The sequence below is a fragment of the Atractosteus spatula genome (genome assembly GCF_055471065.1).
Source record: "Atractosteus spatula isolate fAtrSpa1 chromosome 10 unlocalized genomic scaffold, fAtrSpa1.hap1 SUPER_10_unloc_6, whole genome shotgun sequence".
In the NCBI taxonomy this organism is placed as follows: Eukaryota; Metazoa; Chordata; class Actinopteri; order Semionotiformes; family Lepisosteidae; genus Atractosteus; species Atractosteus spatula.
The window spans coordinates 411,136-430,500 of NW_028296626.1; the positions used below are offsets into that span (position 1 = coordinate 411,136).

At 46.2% G+C, this 19,365-nt stretch overlaps 1 protein-coding gene across 1 annotated transcript; it reads left to right on the forward strand.

The window, feature by feature from the left end:
- The first annotated feature begins 7,576 nt into the window (after positions 1 to 7,576).
- On the forward strand, positions 7,577 to 19,365 carry LOC148811901 (uncharacterized). Its single transcript, XM_088908703.1, has 2 exons — positions 7,577 to 8,009; positions 17,066 to 19,365. The coding sequence occupies exons 1-2, from the start codon at positions 7,640 to 7,642 to the stop codon at positions 19,006 to 19,008; spliced, it is 2,313 nt and encodes a 770-aa protein (XP_088764829.1). The 5' UTR covers positions 7,577 to 7,639; the 3' UTR covers positions 19,009 to 19,365.

The window sequence follows — 19,365 nt, forward strand, 5'->3', positions numbered from 1 at the left end:
CTGTGCCATGCCGCCCCCATCAAGCCCTGGAGGAGCCCCCTCCTTTGAGGAACTTCAGAGTTCCTGAGACTCAGAGACAGGTGAGAAGTGAACAGAACCTCTGTCCTTGTGTGGAGTCACCTGTACAGGCTCTTATTGGACACACTGTATAAACTCATCTGGACAGACTCTTACTAGATACACTGTATAGTCTTACCTGGACAGACTCTTATTGGACACACTGTATAGTCTCATCTGTATAAACTGTAGAGACTCTAGGAGGAAAAAGGAGGAAAAGAAACAGATGAAGCAGGAGGAGAAGAGGGGGGAAATCTTGAAAAAGAAGGAGATGGAACAGATGAAGCAGGAGGTCGAGAAGAGGAGACTGGAAGTGGAGAAAAAGAAGAGAGAAATGAAAGCTCAGAAGAAGAGAGTGAAGGAAGAGAAGAGCAGCCTCTAGGTATGTCTAGACTGTAGGTTTAGCAGGAACAGCAGTAGATACAGCTGTGATATTATTCAGAGCACTAGTAGTGTCATCAGTACTATAAACATAAGGGGGGAATTTACTGTTGTAAGCAGCAGCAGGAGTGATATCATTAGTAGAAGAAGCAGAATTAATTATTATTAATAAAATTGCAGAAACTGCTCAAGGTATTGTTTGGAGCCTGACTTCTCACCAGACTAGAATGAAGAGAAGAAGGGATCTGAAAAAAATTCTGAAATAAGGTTGAGAATCAAGCGGAAAGGAGTCACTACACTAGGAAGAGAGAATCGATAAACCAGAGTGTAGATAAGAAATAAAGGAAGAAGGGAGATCAATGACTTATGTTGTGGATTATTCTATATTAAATCTCTGTCAGGGTGACGAGGCAGTGCAGTGGTTAGCATTGCTGGGTTCATTTCGTGCATTCAATCTGCTCCCTGGGTATGTGCATGTACCCTTGTTCGCTTGGGTTTAGTTAATTAGCTTCTGGGAAAACCAGCCCTGGTGTAAGTGTGTGTCTGTAGTGTCCCATTCAGGGCGTATCCTGTCTTGTGCCCATTTAATGCTGGGATAGGCTCTGCCTACCCCGCTACTCTGAATTGATTGAAGCAGTTACAACAATGGAGATAGTATTTAATGCAGAGTCTCTGTTAATACTACAGTTATACAGTTGTTCTCTCAAGAATATAAATACTCTACAACAAATACATGAGCTCTATAAATAATACAGATAAGATAATATATCAATAATATCAATCTGTAAGGTCAAAATAGACTAGATGAGAAATTGAAATTGAGATTTTTTCCTGAGTGTACACGGTTTACTTGTGTGTGAACATTTCTGTGAAGAAAGAAGCTGGTCCCACCCTGAGCATGACAATAATGATTCAAAATCCAAACCCAAAAGTCTATTAAGTACCGAACTTGTAAAAACACAGATTACCCTCATATCAAGCTTCACTTACATTTTTTATTATTTTTTATAACTACAAAGCAGATGGAGCCACCCCTTAATTGATTCAAACACCAGATTAGTTAAAATACCACATACCTATTTATATTTATTTCTAACAGCACCGGAGAAAGCTGAGTCAATAATGTCATAAACAGATATTTTACAAACCAGAAACATATTTTAAAAAGGACAAAGAAACACAAGGAGCCCACAGTTTCTGGTACTTCTAGTTTGAAAAACCGGATTGATTAACCAGCACACAAATGGATAAACTCCCCAGTTGATTGAAAGCAGGGAGGGCTGTGATTCGGTGAAAACTACCAAGAATGAGAGCTGAGACTGTGATTGGACAATTCTTTGTAAATAATTGGGAGCCATACAGGCTTTGATTGGCTAAGGCTACCAAAAACGAACTGAGACCCAGGGCTGCAAGTTTATAATGTGGGAAGATTTTCATCAGGTGTATCTGTGTTCAACTCCTGGTGTGAATATGTTGAATGCAGGTGTGGCCTTCTGTTTAGACTCTGCAGCGCTCTGGTTGTCAGCTAGCTCTCAAGGAAGCACGGCATAGAGACAGGAACTACAATTTGCCTGCATTATGCACAGAATGACTACGTTGGTCTAGCAGTTAGGATTCCTGGTTTTCACCCAGGTGGCCCGGGTTCGGCTCCCAGTATAAGAATGCCTCTCTGTTGCCTTTTGGTTTCCAAATGAGCAGCTCAGTTTAGAAAAGAGCAGTGTAGAGCACCGTGAGGTCTGCAAAAATGTGTAATAATAGTGATCGCTTGTTTCAGCCAGCTTTTGTACTGAAGCCCTTAAATTTTGCCAGGTGGGAAGAGGTAACTTGTATAGAGTATTGAACTTCAAGAAATTTACTCGTCTCGGTAATATTTTTCCACATTGTGAAGAGGAGATTTTCTCCATTTCTCCACTTCTGTAGCCTGACTTTCTCTATTGCTAGAGAGCTGTAGAATCTGGAGTCACTTATCCAGCTCTGGGAACAGTGTCTAGATGACAGGTTTCTGACAGAGGCCAGCAGGTTTTGTGCCAAAATATCTTGATATTTGGAGCTAGTCATTATCCTATCTATTTTGAGTAGAGCCCCTGTCCCAGCTGAAGAAAAGCATCCCCAAAGCATGATGCTTCCACCACCAAGTGGTGTGTGATGATGGGCTGTGTTGCACCAAACATATCTTTTAAACTTAAGGCCAAAAGGCTCACCCTTTGTCTTATAAGACCATAAGACATTTTTTAGGGTGACTGAATGCATTTTATTGCAAAATTTAGTTTTATTTTTTTTGAAAAATGGCTTCTGTCTTGCCTCCTATCCCATAGCCCAGACGTGCAGAATACGGGAGATTGTTGTCACATGCAAGGAGTGACCAATACCCACCAAAAATTGCTGCAGCTCTGTAGGTCTCTGTAGCTTTCTGTAGGCCTCTTGGTAGCTTCCCTCATGAGTTTTCTCCTTGTCCCGTCATTAACTTTGGAGGGTTGTCCTGATCTTGTCAATGTCCCTGTGGTGCCACATTTGATGATAATCTTCACAGGGCTCCATGGTACATCCAATGCCTTTGATATTCTTTTATACCCCTCTCCTGATCAGTACCTTTCAACAATAAGATCCCTTATATTTTTAATCACCTCCTTGAGGACCATGGCTATCCCAGTAGACTTCAACCACGAAAGTTTCAAGGAAGTCCTACAAGAACACCTGATTTTTATTTGGGGTTAATCAGAATCACTTTCATTAATGGCAGGTGTATGCTATTTTACTTTAGACATGATTTTGAATGTGATTGGTTAACTCTGAACACAGCTACAGCCCCCATAATAAAAGGGTGTGCACACTTATGCAACCAGAGTGTTGTAGGTGTCACGCCCTCTGCAGCCAGAGGGTGCTCCTTCTCTGTCCTGTCTCTCATTTCCGGTTATTTGCTGTCCTTCCGGTATTTCTCTCTCTCTGGGGCTATATATTTCCGGGTCTTGCACTCTGCCCTGGCTCAGCATTGACATTCAGATGTCCTGAGACCCGCCTAGCACCAGGTCGCCCTACGTCCGCTACCTGAGGGCATTGGTTTCTATACGGCACTCCTGAACTCTTTGCACGAATGAGCCCGGGCTAACTCCCCGTTTCGCCGCTACGCATATGGGTCTTTTTCCGCTCTCCTGCTCTCCACGGTTAGTCCTTTTGGACGTCCGTGACAGTAGGTTTTTTAATTTCAATTATTTTTCCTAATAATTATCTGTTTTCTCTTGAATTTTGTTGGTTGCAAGGTCACATTAAAGATGGAAAAATGTCTGACATGATTTATCTTGATTTCTGGTAACAGTACAGAACAAGGAGTGAGCAGCTCGCATAGCTTTCAACTCAGTGCGGAGTCCAGAGGGAGGCTTCGCTCACTGAATGATGTCTCAAGAAATCCCGGTTGAGATTCAACAGGTGTCTAATAATCGCGTTCAAAAGGGTGCTGAAAAGTTTCTTTTTTAACATAACCTTACATTTTCCCGTACAGTACAATGTATTTTCTGTACCCTCAAATCCCCAATGTTACTACTTTCTCCTGAGAAACACAAGTATGGAGTGAAATCACAATAAATTATACAACAAATCTATTCAAACGCCCAGATATGAAAGAACACATTTAAGACTTTCACCCCCTTTAAATATGTATTTCCTTAATTTCAGTTCTCCTCCCTCCCCAGAATACGGGAAAACTCACTATCGCATATTAAAGGCTGTACAGTACGTACTCAATTGTTTAACAAAAACAATCACATTTCTTGCAAATATCAAGTGGGTTAAGGTTTTGCTAAGAAACCCAATTAAGTAGAGATGAGATTGAGATTAAGTGGAGATTCTTTATACCACCCCCTTAATACTTTTCTCTGAGATGCCTTATGTAGCAGAGAGGTAATTAAAGAGATTAAGGATGTGCAACATTTCTGCTTTTACATGAAATATATTCAGCTACAGTAGACTTATTTAAAATCCAAGATTTACAAGAATCTATTACAGACAGAGATTACGTGTTTCTAACTTGATTTTCCAAAGTTATTGACTGAGAGGATTTATAATTACTGTTCGAAATGTTTGAGCATTTGTTATTTACTTAGAGGTTGAGTGTTATAATGTGTAAATGAAGGTAAAATAAATTCTGATATAACATGCCTTAGTTCCATGCCTACAAATTGTGATATTTGAAAAAAATTGGGAAGGACTTCTACAGTTAATATATAGAAAAGAGTAACATAAAGTATAAATGCAATATCAAGAAAAAAATATCTGATGCTTTTTAAATGTTCCAATATCTAATAATTGAACTGATTCCTCAATGTCAATTTGGGGTACCACAGGGATCAGTGCTGCGGCCAATATTGTTCTCTCTGTACATGCTGCTGCTAGGTAGGATAATACAAAAACATAATATTAACTTTCATTCATATGCTGATGACACTCAAATAAACATTTTGTTTACACCTAACAACAACTCGTCTATTATCACTTTATTTAATAGATACTTTATTGATCCTGTGAGGGATCAATAAAGTATCTAATTGCATTAATGAAGTAAAGACTTGGATGTGTGAAAACATTTTGTTCCTCAACTCTGATAAAACAGGTTCTGTTGTTTGGTGGCTACAATACTGATAGGACTACTATAACTTCAGCACTTTACTCAGAGCATTCAAAAATTTGCCTCAAAGACTCAGCACATAACCATATTAGACGCAAGGCTCTCGTTTAACTCTCATGTTAAAAGAGTATCAAAACATACTTCCTACAGTTGAGAAAAATTGCAAAACTAAGGCAGTTTCTCTCCACTCAAGACACAGAGAAATTAATGCATGCTCTTGCATACAGCAGGTTAGACTACTGCAATGCCCCACTATCAGGTAGCAAAGACCTTTAGAGACCGCCGTGTATAAGCCCCACATAAGTGATGTGAACAAACAGCGTTTTACAAAGGAGCTGCTTTGGAGTCGACAAAGCTCATCTTGGTCTCTCTGCACAGCCAAATTTCAAGTGATCAGCTCCGTGTACAGAAGGAAAGTGCATTTGGTACGAGATGCCATGAAACACCAGAAATACATTGAGAAAAGATGGCCTGTCGCTAGGGACCTTTATGCAGTTGAGAAGCATGCGAATAAAGGTGGTTTGTTTCCGCTTGGGAAACCTTTCGTTTAAGCGAAACTACTACAGAATGGAAAGCTGCAGGCACTACTGCTGCTGCTGCTGGTGACTCTTGTTGTGAATGCAAGGAGCTGCATCTCCAACATCCCTAACTTCCACTCGATAATCTACTGGACACACCTGCCCCTCACAGAGTCAGTGGAAAGACCCCTGAGTGGGAGTAACGGAAGGCAAAAGAGATAGGGGTCTCTCTCTTCTTCTCACAAGCTGTGGGACACAACAGACATACAGAATTTGCTGCAGCACCATTTTCATAAAATGCAATTATGTTGGATGAAATTGTCAAGCTGCTTCAACCTCTGGGGCAGGAAAGGCAGCCTCAGACATACCCACAGCCATGCCGGCTCGAAGTGGGGAAAGATTTTTCCCCAAACCACATCCAAGACCGGTGCCCTGAACTGCTTTGCCACAACAAGCCTGTGGAACACGATGGTGGTGCACCCCAGAAGGCTCACCCCATGGTCCCCCGTCTTCACTGTCATCTCCCTGAGCCATGCACCTGTCACAGCTTCTCCAGCCAGCTGTCCAGGAGGCTGAGTTTGAGTTGCTCAAAGTCCTGCAGGATCTAACTGCCAGACAGCTCATCGTCAACCTCCCGCACAGTGTCGACAATAGCTTGAGCAGGTAGAAAGCCATCCTTTATTTCGTAAAGAAGATCCCTGAACTAAGACAATTCAGCCTCATAGAAACATGTACTCCATCGAGACCTGAGCCAGGTGGTTGAGGAACAGAGGCTGCTCAAGCAGTATTCGTCCCACAATAGACACTTTTTTGGGAAAAAAAAATTGAATTGATGTATCATGTGAACCCTTGCTCTTAAGATGGAAAGAGATTGCATTTGGTATTGCATGCAATTAGATGCTAATTATTTTATTTACTTTGCCCTCTTGTTAAGATGTGTTACATCAGGAAAATAAAGTATATGCTCAGTAGAGGGGTTGTCATATTTTGTCTGTTAATCAAACATAATCAACAATTATGGACAACCATTTTTTGCCATGGTTGTGAATTATAATGCCTTCAAAGTCACATTTAAACTTTCTGTAAAATTAAAAAAAAACAGAAATAAAAGCGGGCACTGATTTGTGTCCAGAATACTCCAACGTAACAAATCCTGCTCCAGAAATGGTCTCTTCTCCCCTTTTGAGCCACTGCCCACCAAAAGGTCTCTACGTGTCTCTGTTAGGAAGATGTCAAGATGCTGAGCCTGTGCTGTGCTTCAGTGGCGGGTGTAGAGGACACGCTGTTGTACATGGAATGCAAATTGAGCTCCTTGGACATGAAAACTGACAGATGGTATAAACTTCTCTCAATATACAGGAGATCCTGTGTCTGAAATCCTGAGGTGCCTTTCTTCCTGTCTTGTCATACAGAATGTATCATTAAGGACAATCACATATGGCTTGATTTTGTTACTAGAAGTATTTATTTCCTTTCTTGGAACAACGTGTTTTTCGAGAAATTCATACAATTTGCGAAATATGAAATACAAATCTTGCTTATGTTGCAGAATAAATACTGCCAGCTGGGAAGAATATGACAGCATTTTTTTTTCTTTAACCAAAAACCTGCAAAGGGAGACGTTTTCGTTGTGGAAGGGCAAAACAGTAAATCTGTTCCGTTTCACAAAATTCACACTTACGAACGGCGCAAGTCGCAGGTGATTCACTCCTCTTGACTAGGTGGCGCTAGGAGGTGCAGTTAAGTTTATATCAGGCTGCAGAAACTCCTCTTTCTCAGCTCCGCTTCTCGATTGTTTTGAAGTCGCGGCCGCGCTAACGAATGACGTCATCACACGGCGCTACACAACATAGCTGTGGGTGCTTGAATGATTTTCTTTCTATAAAGAAGAAAGTTGTTTTTTTTTAATAACTTCAGTTTCTGAAAACGTAGCATCTTGTCAGCTGTGTTTATGCTTGAACAGAGCACAGCCCTGACAACAGAATCTGTGAAGAATAAAAATAAAGAAGCTGTTCTGTTTAAACATCGCAAGTCAGCCTTTGTTTCTGATCGACTCTGAAGAAGGATGGCGGAGTACTTGTTAAATCTGGAAATCCAGCTTGACTCGTTCATGCACGTTTTGCTCAAATCGATCGTGTATGAAGTGTCAGAAGTTTTTGGAAACAGGATGTCTGACTCTGAGAACGAGTTTGAAAACAAACTCCGCAGCGTCTCCCAGGTCCTGGTGAGACGGGCCGTGTTTAAAATCACACAGTGTGTGCAGGACATTGTCGGGAGTGAAATGGCGCAGCTGAAGAAGGAAAACGAGAGCTTGAAGTGGAGATTGCAGCTGTGGGAGGAGGATTCGGGAGCAAGAGGAGATCAGGGTACCCAGACGCTTCCCTGTGAAGTCACTGCAGAAATAAAAGAAGAAATGGACATGAAACTGTTGTCAGGTCAGTGTGGTGACGTGTATGAAGTCAGAGTATGTGTGTGTGTTTAAAACCAGTGTCTATAACTTCCTCACTGGTGAGGTCTGTGTCTGTATTAACTCCTCTGGAATATTAATCCACTATATCTGTATTGTAACGCTTACGGCCGTCAGGTACTGTGTAAGAGCCGGCGTACCAGAGCAGGTGACGTCACCGCCCTTCCCTATGATAGCAGGACTACAGCTACTGGGCTGGAAAGAGATCTCTCTTTAGCTCACGGGGCTAGGTCGCTGCAGAGAGACGCGGAAGTCCCGGGTTCGAGCCTCAGTCGGGATGGGGCCGACCAGATGCGGCAAGGGCGCCCGCCGGAGCCCCCGTTGCGTTACATTGGTGTCAGAAGCGGGGTGGGATAGCCCTTCGCCGGGGACGGCGATTTAAGCGGGGGAGAGTGTAACGCTTACGGCCGTCAGGTACTGTGTAAGAGCCGGCGTACCAGAGCAGGTGACGTCACCGCCCTTCCCTATGATAGCAGGACTACAGCTACTGGGCTGGAAAGAGATCTCTCTTTAGCTCACGGGGCTAGGTCGCTGCAGAGAGACGCGGAAGTCCCGGGTTCGAGCCTCAGTCGGGATGGGGCCGACCAGATGCGGCAAGGGCGCCCGCCGGAGCCCCCGTTGCGTTACAGTATTAATCCCTCTCTCTCTTAGTGCATTGTTTATGTACCGTACTGTGAAGTAAGTGTGTCTGTATTAACCCCTCTCTCAGTGCAGTGTTAATGTACTCTAGTGTCCAGTCAGTATGGCTGTATTTACCCCTCTCTGTCAGTGCAGTGTTAATATGCTGTAATTTCCAGTTTGTCCTTGTTTGTATAAAGTGTTAATGTACTGTAGTGTCTAGTCAGTATGTCTTTATTAAACCCTCTCTGTCTCAGTGTAGTGTTAATGTACTGTAGTGTCCAGTCAGTGTGTCTGTATTAACCCCTCTCTCTCTCAGTGCAGTGTTAATGTACTGGAGTGTCCAGTCAGTGTGTCTGTATTAACCCCCCTCTCTCTCTGTGCAGTGTTCATGTACTGTAGTGTCCAGACAGTGTGTCTGTATTAACCCCCCCCCCCTCTCAGTGCAGTGTTCATGTACTGTAGTGTCCAGTCAGTGTGTCTGTATTAACCCCCCTCTCTCTCTCAGTGCAGTGTTAATGTACTGTAGTGTCCAGTCAGTGTGTCTTTATTAAACCCCCTCTGTCTCAGTGTAGTGTTAATGTACTGTAGTGTCCAGTCAGTGTGTCTGTATTAACCCCTCTCTCTCTCAGTGCAGTGTTAATGTACTGGAGTGTCCAGTCAGTGTGTCTGTATTAACCCCCCTCTCTCTCTGTGCAGTGTTAATGTACTGTAGTGTCTAGTCAGTGTGTCTGTATCAAGCCCTCTCTCTCTCAGTGCAGTGTTCGTGTACTGTAGTGTCCAGTCAGTGTGTGTGAATCAACCCCTCTCTCTCTCAGTGCAGTGTTAATGTACTGTAGTATCCAGTCAGTGTGTCTATATTAAACCCTCTCTGTCTCAGTGTAGTGTTAATGTACTGTAGTGTCCAGTCAGTGTGTGTGAATCAACCCCTCTCTCTCTCAGTGCAGTGTTAATGTACTGTAGTATCCAGTCAGTGTGTCTATATTAAACCCTCTCTGTCTCAGTGTAGTGTTAATGTACTGTAGTGTCCAGTCAGTGTGTGTGAATCAACCCCTCTCTCTCTCAGTGCAGTGTTAATGTACTGTAGTGTCCAGTCAGTGTGTCTATATTAAACCCTCTCTGTCTCAGTGTAGTGTTAATGTACTGTAGTGTCCAGTCAGTGTGTGTGAATCAACCCCACTCTCTCTCAGTGCAGTGTTAATGTACTGTAGTGTCCAGTCAGTGTGTCTATATTAAACCCTCTCTGTCTCAGTGTAGTGTTAATGTACTGTAGTGTCCAGTCAGTGTGTCTGTATTAACCCCCCCTCCCCTCTCAGTGCATTGTTAATGTACTGTAGTGTCCCGTCAGTGTGTCTGTATTAACCCCCCCCCCCCTCAGTGCAGTGTTGATGTACTGTAGTGTCCAGTCAGCATGTCTGTATTAACCCCTTTTTCAGTGCAGTGTTAAAGTACTGTAGTGTCCAGTCAGTGTGTCTGTATTCACCCCTCTCTCTCAGTGCAGTGTTAATGTACTGTAGTGTCCAGTCAGTGTGTCTGTATTAACCCCCCTCTCTCTCAGTGCAGTGTTAATGCACTGTAGTGTCCAGTCAGTCAGTGTGTCTGTATTAACCCCTTTCTCTGATTGCAGTGTAGTGTTAATGTACTGGAGTTTCCAGTCAGTGTGCCTGTATGAACCTCTCTCAGTGCAGTGTTAATGTACTGTAGCGTCCAGTCAGTGTGTCTGTATGAACCGCTGGAGAGGTGCGTTCTTGCGGTTGGGAAGGTTGTGGGCTGCAGGAACATCAAGTCCGCTTCCCGCATGAGTGGAGGGATAGTTATTTTCCTGCAATCTATTGATCTGGCAAATGCCCTGGTGGTAAAGTGGGTTGTCCTGGACGGCACCTTCACCCCGGTGCTGCCGCTCACAGCCCCAGCTCGGAAGATCACCCTCTCCAATGTGCCTCCGTTCATGAGGAACGAGCTGCTGTAGAGGGAGCTGTCCTGTTACGGACAGGTGGTCTCTCCGATCAGGAGGGTCCCTCTGGGCTGCAGGGCACTTCAACTGAAGCACGTCATCTCTTTCCGAAGACAAGTCTACGTGATCTTAAAAAAACCCCATGGAAGAGATCAATGTGGATCTTAAATTTCGGATTGACACCTGTGATTATGTTGTATTCGTGACTTTGGAATTGACGAAGTGCTTCAGGTGCGGGAGCGAGGGGCATGTGGTGAAGAATTGCCAGGAGGCCAGGAGACAGTGTCAGGCAGCGGGGAGTGGAGCAGTGCGGGGAGGCAGCAGGGAGGCAGAGCCCACGGCCGGGGTGCAGGAGAGGAGATCGCTGGAGGGGGCAGGTGAGCCCGAGCTGGTGGTGTCCCATGCAGGAGAACAGATAGCAAAGAGTGGACCACCTCAGCCCTCAGATGGGAGCTCCCCACACCGGGGAGCAAGATACGAGCGCTGGCGGAGCAGGGGAGCTGCAGAGCCCCGCTGCTCAGGAGAGTCAGGGAGAGAGAGCAGGCAGTGACACCGACGGAGGAAAACTCGTCACAAGTGGCAGCGAAAACTGTAGACACAGTGTGGGGAGGAAATTAATTAACATCCAGAAAAATAGACAATGGTTTTAAGACACCGTGGAGAAAGCGCACGAAAAAATCTATGCAGAGTGCGGTGCAGAAAAAGCACAGCACAGAGAGCTCGGTGGAGGGCAGCTCTGTCGCCGGCCCAGGGGCCGCGAGTGACTCCGACACTGGGAGAGTAAGGACGCGCTGGAGTGTCCTCGCCGCCGCCGCCCGGAGCTCCTCGGAGTCCGGGAGCAACGATGACGAGGGCGGCTTCCCAGACTCCTCTCTCGCCTCGGGCTCCTCGGCCCGGCAGAGCTGCAGAGTAGGCTACAGTTTCCAGAGCATCAGGGAGTTCTTAGAGAAGACTAAAGGTAAGAGGGGAACTGTGGTCGAGGACTTTTTTCCCGACACTGAGCTCTTTGTCCTCTCCGCGACCCACCATCTGAAAAGGCTCAGGTGCGAATGACTTCAGCGATCAAGAGAGATGGTGCCTGAAGAGCTTATTGGGTAAGATCAGGGCAGGACCGCGGAATGCACCTCAGCACGAATGAGTCCCGTCTCTTACATCACATCACTATCCGTCTGCGTGCTATGTGTCTGTTTGTGTTTTATGTTGTTTCTTTTTTTCTTTTCCGCAAACATGGGCGGCATTAGAATAGGGAGTTTGAACACCAATGGGTGCCGGAGGGCTTTGAAGCGAGCTGCGGTGTTGGAGGTCATCAAAGAAAACAGCCTGCAGGTGACGTTCCTGCAGGAGACCCACACCGACAGCTCCAACATCATTGCCTGGCAGCAGGAGTGGCAGGGGGACATTGTGTACAATCATGGGTCCCCTGTGAGCGCGGGGATCACGGTGCTGTTCTCTGTGGGGTTCAAGCCCCTCTCTATCGCCGTCCATGAGGTTGTGAAAGGTCGCCTTTGACTCATGCGAGTAGTTTACAGGAAGAAAACCTTTGTTTTTATTAACATTTACGCATCCACAGACGGCGGAGAGAGGGTCACCTTCTTCAGGGAGCTTGAAAATGCGCTGGTGACCTGCCAGCCTGAAGAGCTGGTCTTCCTGGGGGATGATTTTAACTGCACAGAGAGCAGCAAACTGGACAGGAATTATGCAGGAATCACGGAGAGCCACATGGCCTGTCGGCCAGGGAGCTGCGCAGGATCCTTGTCAAATCTGACCTCACTGACATCTGGAGGAGATGTCATGGGGACACGAGGCAGTACACCTGGGCCCAGGTCTGAGGGAACACCCTCTCTCTGGCCAGGCTTGACCGCATCTACTGCCGTAAACATCATTACAGCATCGTCAAGCAGTACTCCCATCTGTCCAGTGGGCCTGTCGGACCACTGTCTCACCATCTGCACAGTCGTCGTCCCATCAGTGAGGTCCCGCAGTGCCTACTGGCACTTTAATACCCAACTGCTTGACGATGCTCACTTCTGTGACTGCCTCGTGTTCTTCTGGTAGCAGTGGAGGAGTCAGAAAGCCCACTTTGTCTCCCTGAGGCAGTAGTGGGATACTGGGAAGGTGCAGATTCGCCAGTTCCACCAGCAGTACACTGGAATTGTCACGAGAGGTATCCGTGAGTCCATGAAGGCTCTGGAGAGAGACATTCTGGAGCTCCACCAGGCTCTGGAGTGTTGTGCAGACAGGAGGCTAATTGATAACCTCCACACTCAAAAAGAATCACTCATTGGCCTTCTGGACACAAAAGTACAGGGAGCTCTAATAAAATCTAGGGTTCAGAGTGCATCACAGGTAGACGCCCCGACTCGCTACTTCTTTGGCCTAGAGAAGAAACCGGGCCAGAGCAGGCAGAACCTCTGCCTGCGCTCGGAGACAGGGCAAGAGCTGCACGAGGCTGGGCAGATCCAGGAGAGGACCATGCAGTTCTACAAGACACTCTTCTCCAGCGAGGCAAGTGAGGACTCGGTCTGCACACGCAGGTTCCTTGAAGACCTTCCACAGGTCCCCGAAGAGGAGGGGGCATGGCCGGAGAGGCCTCTATCCCTGGAGGAGCTCTCCACTGCACTCAGTGTCTTGAGTAATGGTATGACCCCTGGCCTTGATGGCTTGCCGGCCAAATTCTACTGTGCCTTCTGGGCCGTGCTGGGACCTGACCTGCTGGATGTGTTCTCGGAAAGTCTGGAGCACGGGGACCTGCCACTGAGCTGCAGGAGAGCTGTTGTCACCGTGCTGCCTAAGAAAGGGGACCTGTGTGACATTAAGAACTGGAGACCTGTTGCCCTGCTGTGTGTGGATTATAAAATCCTGTCCAAAGCTCTGGCCAACAGGCTGAGGGTGGTGCTGGGATCAGTGGTGCAGTCCGAACAATCGTACTGTGTACCCAGAAGGACAATCTTTGATAATATATTTCTGATTCGAGATGTTGTGGCCACCTCCAGACTATTGGGTTTAGATACTGGTCTCATTTCGTTAGACCAGGAAAAGGCCTTTGATAGGGTTGAACATCAGTATTTGTGGAGAACCATGAGGTTTCTCGGATTCAGCTCTGTCTTTGTTGCCATGATTCAGGTGCTGTACAGTGACATCTTCAGTGTGCTAAAGGTCAACAGAGGGCTGAGTGCTCCGTTTCCAGTGCAGAGGGGAGTCAGGCAGGGCTGTGCACTCTCAGGAATGCTCTACTCCCTTGCCATTGAACCTCTGCTACATCAGCTGTGCCGGGTCATCAAGGGGCTGTCCATCCCGGGCTGCCCCAATTCTACTGTCAAGATGTTGGCATACGCTAATGACATCATGGTCGTGGTCGGAGGAGAACAGGATGTCAGGGCGCTACAGACAACTTTGAATGATTTCCAGTGGCTATCATCAGCCAAAGTAAACTGGGCCAAGAGTAGCGCCCTACTCCTGGGAGAGTGGAGCGAGACGGGTCCCCCAGTCTTGCCAGAGAGATTCAGCTGGACCAGAGGAGGACTCAAATACTTGGGTTGTACCTGGGGGACAAGGCCAGTGTGAGGAAGAACTGGGAGGGGCTCCTCGAAAAAGTGAAAGGTCCCCTGGATCGCTGGCGCTGGCTGCTCCCCCAGACCTCCTACAGAGGCCGGGTTCTGATTGTCAACACCCTGGTGGCTTCAATGTTGTGGCATTGCCTGCTGTGCCTGGAGCCAGCAGCTGGACTGATCGAGGAGCTGCAGGCCACGCTTCTCGACTTCTTCTGGGATGGACTGCACTGGCTGTGGAGGGGTGTCCTCTATTTGCCCAGAGAGGACGGAGGACAAGGACTCGTTGACATCCGGAGCCGGGTGGACGCCTTTCGTATGCAGGCAGTACAGAAGCTGCTGTATGGCCCGGCCTCGCTGTCCTGGAGGGAGCTGACCTTCACCCTGTTGCGTCTAGCAGGACACTTCGGGATCGACTCTGTTCTCTTCCTGATGGACACCAGCAGGGTTGACCTGTCTCCACTGCAGCCTTTCCAGCGTAGTCTCCTGAAAGCCTGGCGGCATCTGCACGTGCGGAGAGAGGAGGAGCGGCCCAGTCTATACTGGACACTCTGAGAGCCACTAGTACACAATCCGTGAATGGACACAGAACTGGGCCGCTCCTTGGACTTTACCAGCAGACTGGTCAGCGCCAATGTCACACAACTCCACCACCTGCTTGACGTGGATCAGGACTGCTGGCGCAGCATGGAGTGGGCATGTGACGCTCTGGGACTACACTCGCGGCGGTGTGTGGACGGGTTTCTTACTCAGCTTTGCTCTGCTCTGCTCTGCCTCTTGAGGAGATGCTGCTAGTCCAGGGTCTGTTTGAGGAACGCCACCTTCCAACCACACAGCCTCCTTTCCCTGGTCTGCTAGTGTCTCCTGCACTCAGTCCCGGGCCGACAGGATCTCTCCTTGAGTCCCTTGCTTCAGAGGAGAGGTCTCTGGCTGGTGTTGGGGGGAAGTGTCTGTATAGACTAGTTGTAACATCTAGACACCAGGCCCAGCTGTCTGCACTCCCTGACACTCCCTGGAGGGCTCGTCTGGGGGTGCCAGATGGTGTCCGGCCTGCCTGGGGTAGCCTCTACAGATTTCCCCTCAACAAAAGGGGCCTGTCCCTTCTGCGCTCAGAGGGAGACGGTGTTCCACTACTACAGTGCCTGCCCCCACCTGTCGCCCATGTTTGCCATGTTGATTTGGCTCTTCATCAACCTTGGCCTGGCCTTCAATTACATTATTTTCATGTTCGGGGTGGGTCATACGAAAAAACAAAAAACTCAGACCCTCCTCGCCAACTTTCTACTGGGCCAGGCCAAACTCACCATCTACAAGACTCTGAAAAATAAGATCTCTGGTTCCGGGTCTGTAGACTTGGTGAGGATGTTTGAAGGGTTGGTGAAGAGCAGGATGTCGTTAAAATATATGTTTTATATTATCTCATAATGACTGTGGAACATTTGAAAAGCGTTGGTGTTTTGGAAACGTGCAGGATTGTGAATAAAAAATTAATATTCCAATTATGATTTTATTTTAATAATTCTTAAGGTGGGGTCCTAAGAATCAAGATTCATACTTTGTTTATTTTTTCTGTCAATAAAGATTGATTGGACACTGTCTCTCAGTGTAGTGTTAATGTGCTGTAGTGTCCAGTCAGTATGTATGTATTAACCCCCCTCTCTCTCAGTGCAGTGTTAATGTACTGTAGTGTCCAGTCAGTGTGTCTGTATTAACCCCTCTCTCTCAGTGCAGTGTTAATGTACTGTAGTGTCCAGTCAGTGTGTCTGTATTAACCCCTCTCTCTCAGTGCAGTGTTAATATATTGTAGTGTGCAGTCAGTGTGTGTGAATCAACCCCTCTCTCTCTCAGTGCAGTGTTAATATACTGGAGTGTCCAGTCAGTGTGTTTGTATTAACCCCTCTCTGTCTCAGTGTAGTGTTAATGTACTGTAGTGTCCAGTCAGTGTCTATGTATTAACCCACCTCTCTCCGTGCAGTTTTAAAGTACTATAATATGCAGTCAGTGTGTCTGTATTAATCCCTCTCTTTCTCAACGCAGTGTTAATGTACTGTAGTGTCCAGTCAGCATGTCTGTATTAACCTGTCACTCAGTGCAGTGTTAATGTTCTGTAGTGTCCAGTCAGTGTGTCTGTATTAACCGCTCTCTCTCAGTGCAGTGTTAAAGTACTGTAGTGTCCAGTCAGTGTGTCTGTATGAACCCCTCTCTTAGTGCAGTGTTAATGTACTGTAGTGTCCAGTCAGCATGTCTATATTAACCCCTTTCAGTGCAGTGCTAATATGCTGCAGTGTCCAGTCAGTGTGTCTGTATTTACCCATCTCTGTCAGTGCAGTGTTAATATGCTGTAATTTCCAGTTTGTCTAGTGCAAGTATTCACATTACTCCTATCCTGGAGTCCTTGCACTGGCTTCCTGTCAAGTTTTGTGATGCTTAACAATCCTCCTGCTTACCTATAAGGCTCTCTATGGCTTGGCACCTCAGTACCTGTCTGAGTTATCGCCCTACTCCCCACCTCACAACCTTCGCTCTTCTAATTGTGTTCAACTATTTGTCCCCCAGTCCTTCTACACTCTATGGGTGACATGGCCTTCTCCTGTTTTGCCCCAAGCTCTAGAACTTTCTCCCCAAGGATATCAGAGTCACTTTCTCTAAGCTTCTTCAAATCCAGACTCAAAACCTTCTTCTTCAGAAGAGCCTTTATTTATCTGTTCTTTACCCCTCTGCTCCTACTGGACTTAGTACCACCATCTACTGACTCGTCTAACTATATTCTCATCATGCTTATATTGTGTCTTTTTTGTTGTTGGCCTTCTGTAAAGTGCTTTGAGAAGCCACCTTTAAAGGTGCTATATAAAATAAAGTTTATTATTATTATAAAGTTATTGTTTTCTTTTCCTGTATTTACAGGCACAGAGACCAGTGCTCTCTCTGATGCTGGGGACATGGCTCCTCTTGAACAGCAGCACAGTGAGGAGGAGTGGAGCTCCAGTTTGGTGCAGGAGAGAGAGCTCACTGTCGCAGAAGGGAAAGAGACACTCAGTGAGCAGCACACAGAGAGCAGACAGAGTGTCGAGGATCTGGACTCTGTGACCATGATGAAGACAGAGCCTGAGAGTGAGACACCTGGGCTCTTGGTATGTGATGATTTTATAGATAAGATTAATAATCTGGACTCGAACAATATTACACAAGGTTGTAATGAACTGGGCTGTGTCTCTGTACGAGAGCACAGTGAAGAACTGGATGTTTTAAATCTTACAGAACAGGACATGAAGTCCAAGTTGATTGACGCTGCAGAGCAGCAGACTGATGTACCTGGTGAAGAGAACAGTACTGAGTCACAGCACACAGAGAGGAGTCAGTACAGGGAGGAGCAACAGCAGCTCCTACAGGGCTTGATAATTAGGCCTTGTTCTGTTCAAGTGGAGAGACTGTCATTGCAGAGACTCAAACAATCATATGATCCCTTAGTATCTGATGGCTTTACACACAGGTTTACTAATCTGGTTACTGAGAAAATTGTTAAAAGTTTTAATGAACTGGAGAGTAGGTCTGTTCTTGGGCAAAGAGGAGAACAACTGAATGAACTAGACAGTTTTAGTCTCAGAGAGCTGGAGAAGGAGCCCCGGATGATTCACACTGCTGAGCAGCACAGTGAAGGACATGGTGGAGAAAACAAATCTCAGCACACGGAGCAAGACCATTCCATGGAGCATTGGCAGAATAAGAGACCCCAGTACAATCAGAGAATGAGGAAGAATCACTCAAGGCCTTGCTCAGATGGAGTGGACAAACTGCCATTATGGCACAGAGAGGAGCAGCGTTTCTGTCAGTCTAGCAAATCAAAACCCGACCAGCACCTTCAAACGGGAGAGAGACCATTCAGCTGCAGTCAGTGTGGGAAGAGTTTTATTCAGTCAAGTGACTTTAAAAGACACCAGCGTATTCACACGGGAGAGAGACCTTTCAGATGTAGTCATTGTGGGAAGAGTTTTAGTCACTTGCAGCTCTTAAAACAACATCAGCACATTCACACAGGAGAGAGACCGTTCAGCTGCAGTCAGTGTGGGAAGACTTTTAGACAGTCAAGTAATTTAATAACCCACCAGCGCATTCACACAGGAGAGGGACCATTCAGCTGCAGTCAGTGTGGGAAGAGTTTTAGTCAGTCACATGCCTTAAAATCCTACCAGCACATTCACACAGGAGAGAGACCATTCTGCTGCAGTCAGTGTGGGAAGAGTTTTAGTTGGTCATGTAACTTAATAACCCACCAGCGCATTCACACAGGAGAGAGACTGTTCACCTGTAGTCAGTGTGGGAAGACTTTTAGTCAGTCAAGTAATTTAATAACCCACCAGCGCATTCACACAGGAGAGAGACCATTCAGCTGCAGTCAGTGTGGGAAGAGTTTTAGTCAGTCAAGTAGCTTAATAGCCCACCGGCGCATTCACACAGGAGAGAGAGCATTCAGTTGCAGTCAGTGTGGGAAGAGTTTTAGTCAGAAAAGCCACTTACAATCACACCAGCGCATTCACACAGGAGAGAGACCGTTCAGCTGCAGTCAGTGTGGAAAGAGTTTTAGTCAGTCAAGTAGCTTAATAGCCCACCAGCGCATTCACACAGGAGAGAGACCATTCAGCTGTGGTCAGTGTGGGAAGAGTTTTAGTCAGTCAAGTAGCTTAATAGCCCACCAGCGCATTCACACAGAAGAGAGACTGTTCAGCTGCAGTCAGTGTGGGAAGAGTTTTATTCAATCGCATGACTTAAAAAAGCACCAGCGCATTCACACAGGAGAGAGACCATTCAGCTGCAGTCAGTGTGGGAAGAGTTCCAGTCAGGTGACTTAAAAAAACCAATTTAGTCACCAGGTTTTTTATTTAATCATAGTCTAAGTCAAGTCAACTAAAATGTCTTTTAGTTCAAGTGGGTAGATGCGTCAGCATGTGACATCCGAAGAAGGCTCCACAGCCGAGACATTTATTTTCTTCTCTTTTCAGCATGGAACAAACCTTTACTTGTTCCCAAAATGTCTATTAGTCATAGTCACTTTGTAGTCACCCAATTTTGAGTTCGTCTGGTCAGTTAAATTTTGACTATACTCTTATTTACAGTTGACTAAAACAGAAATAGTTCTTGTCACAGAGTTTAATTTATGTGGATAAGAGAGCATATATATCAAATACAAGAAATATTTATGCAATAAA

Excerpts from the sequence above, each read along its gene's own strand:
- LOC148811901 (XM_088908703.1), top strand. The coding sequence starts at position 7,640 with ATGGCGGAGTACTTGTTAAATCTGGAAATCCAGCTTGACTCGTTCATG. Across the intron at positions 8,010-17,065 it reads GGACATGAAACTGTTGTCAG|GCACAGAGACCAGTGCTCTC; the intron begins GTCAGTGTGGTG and ends CTGTATTTACAG.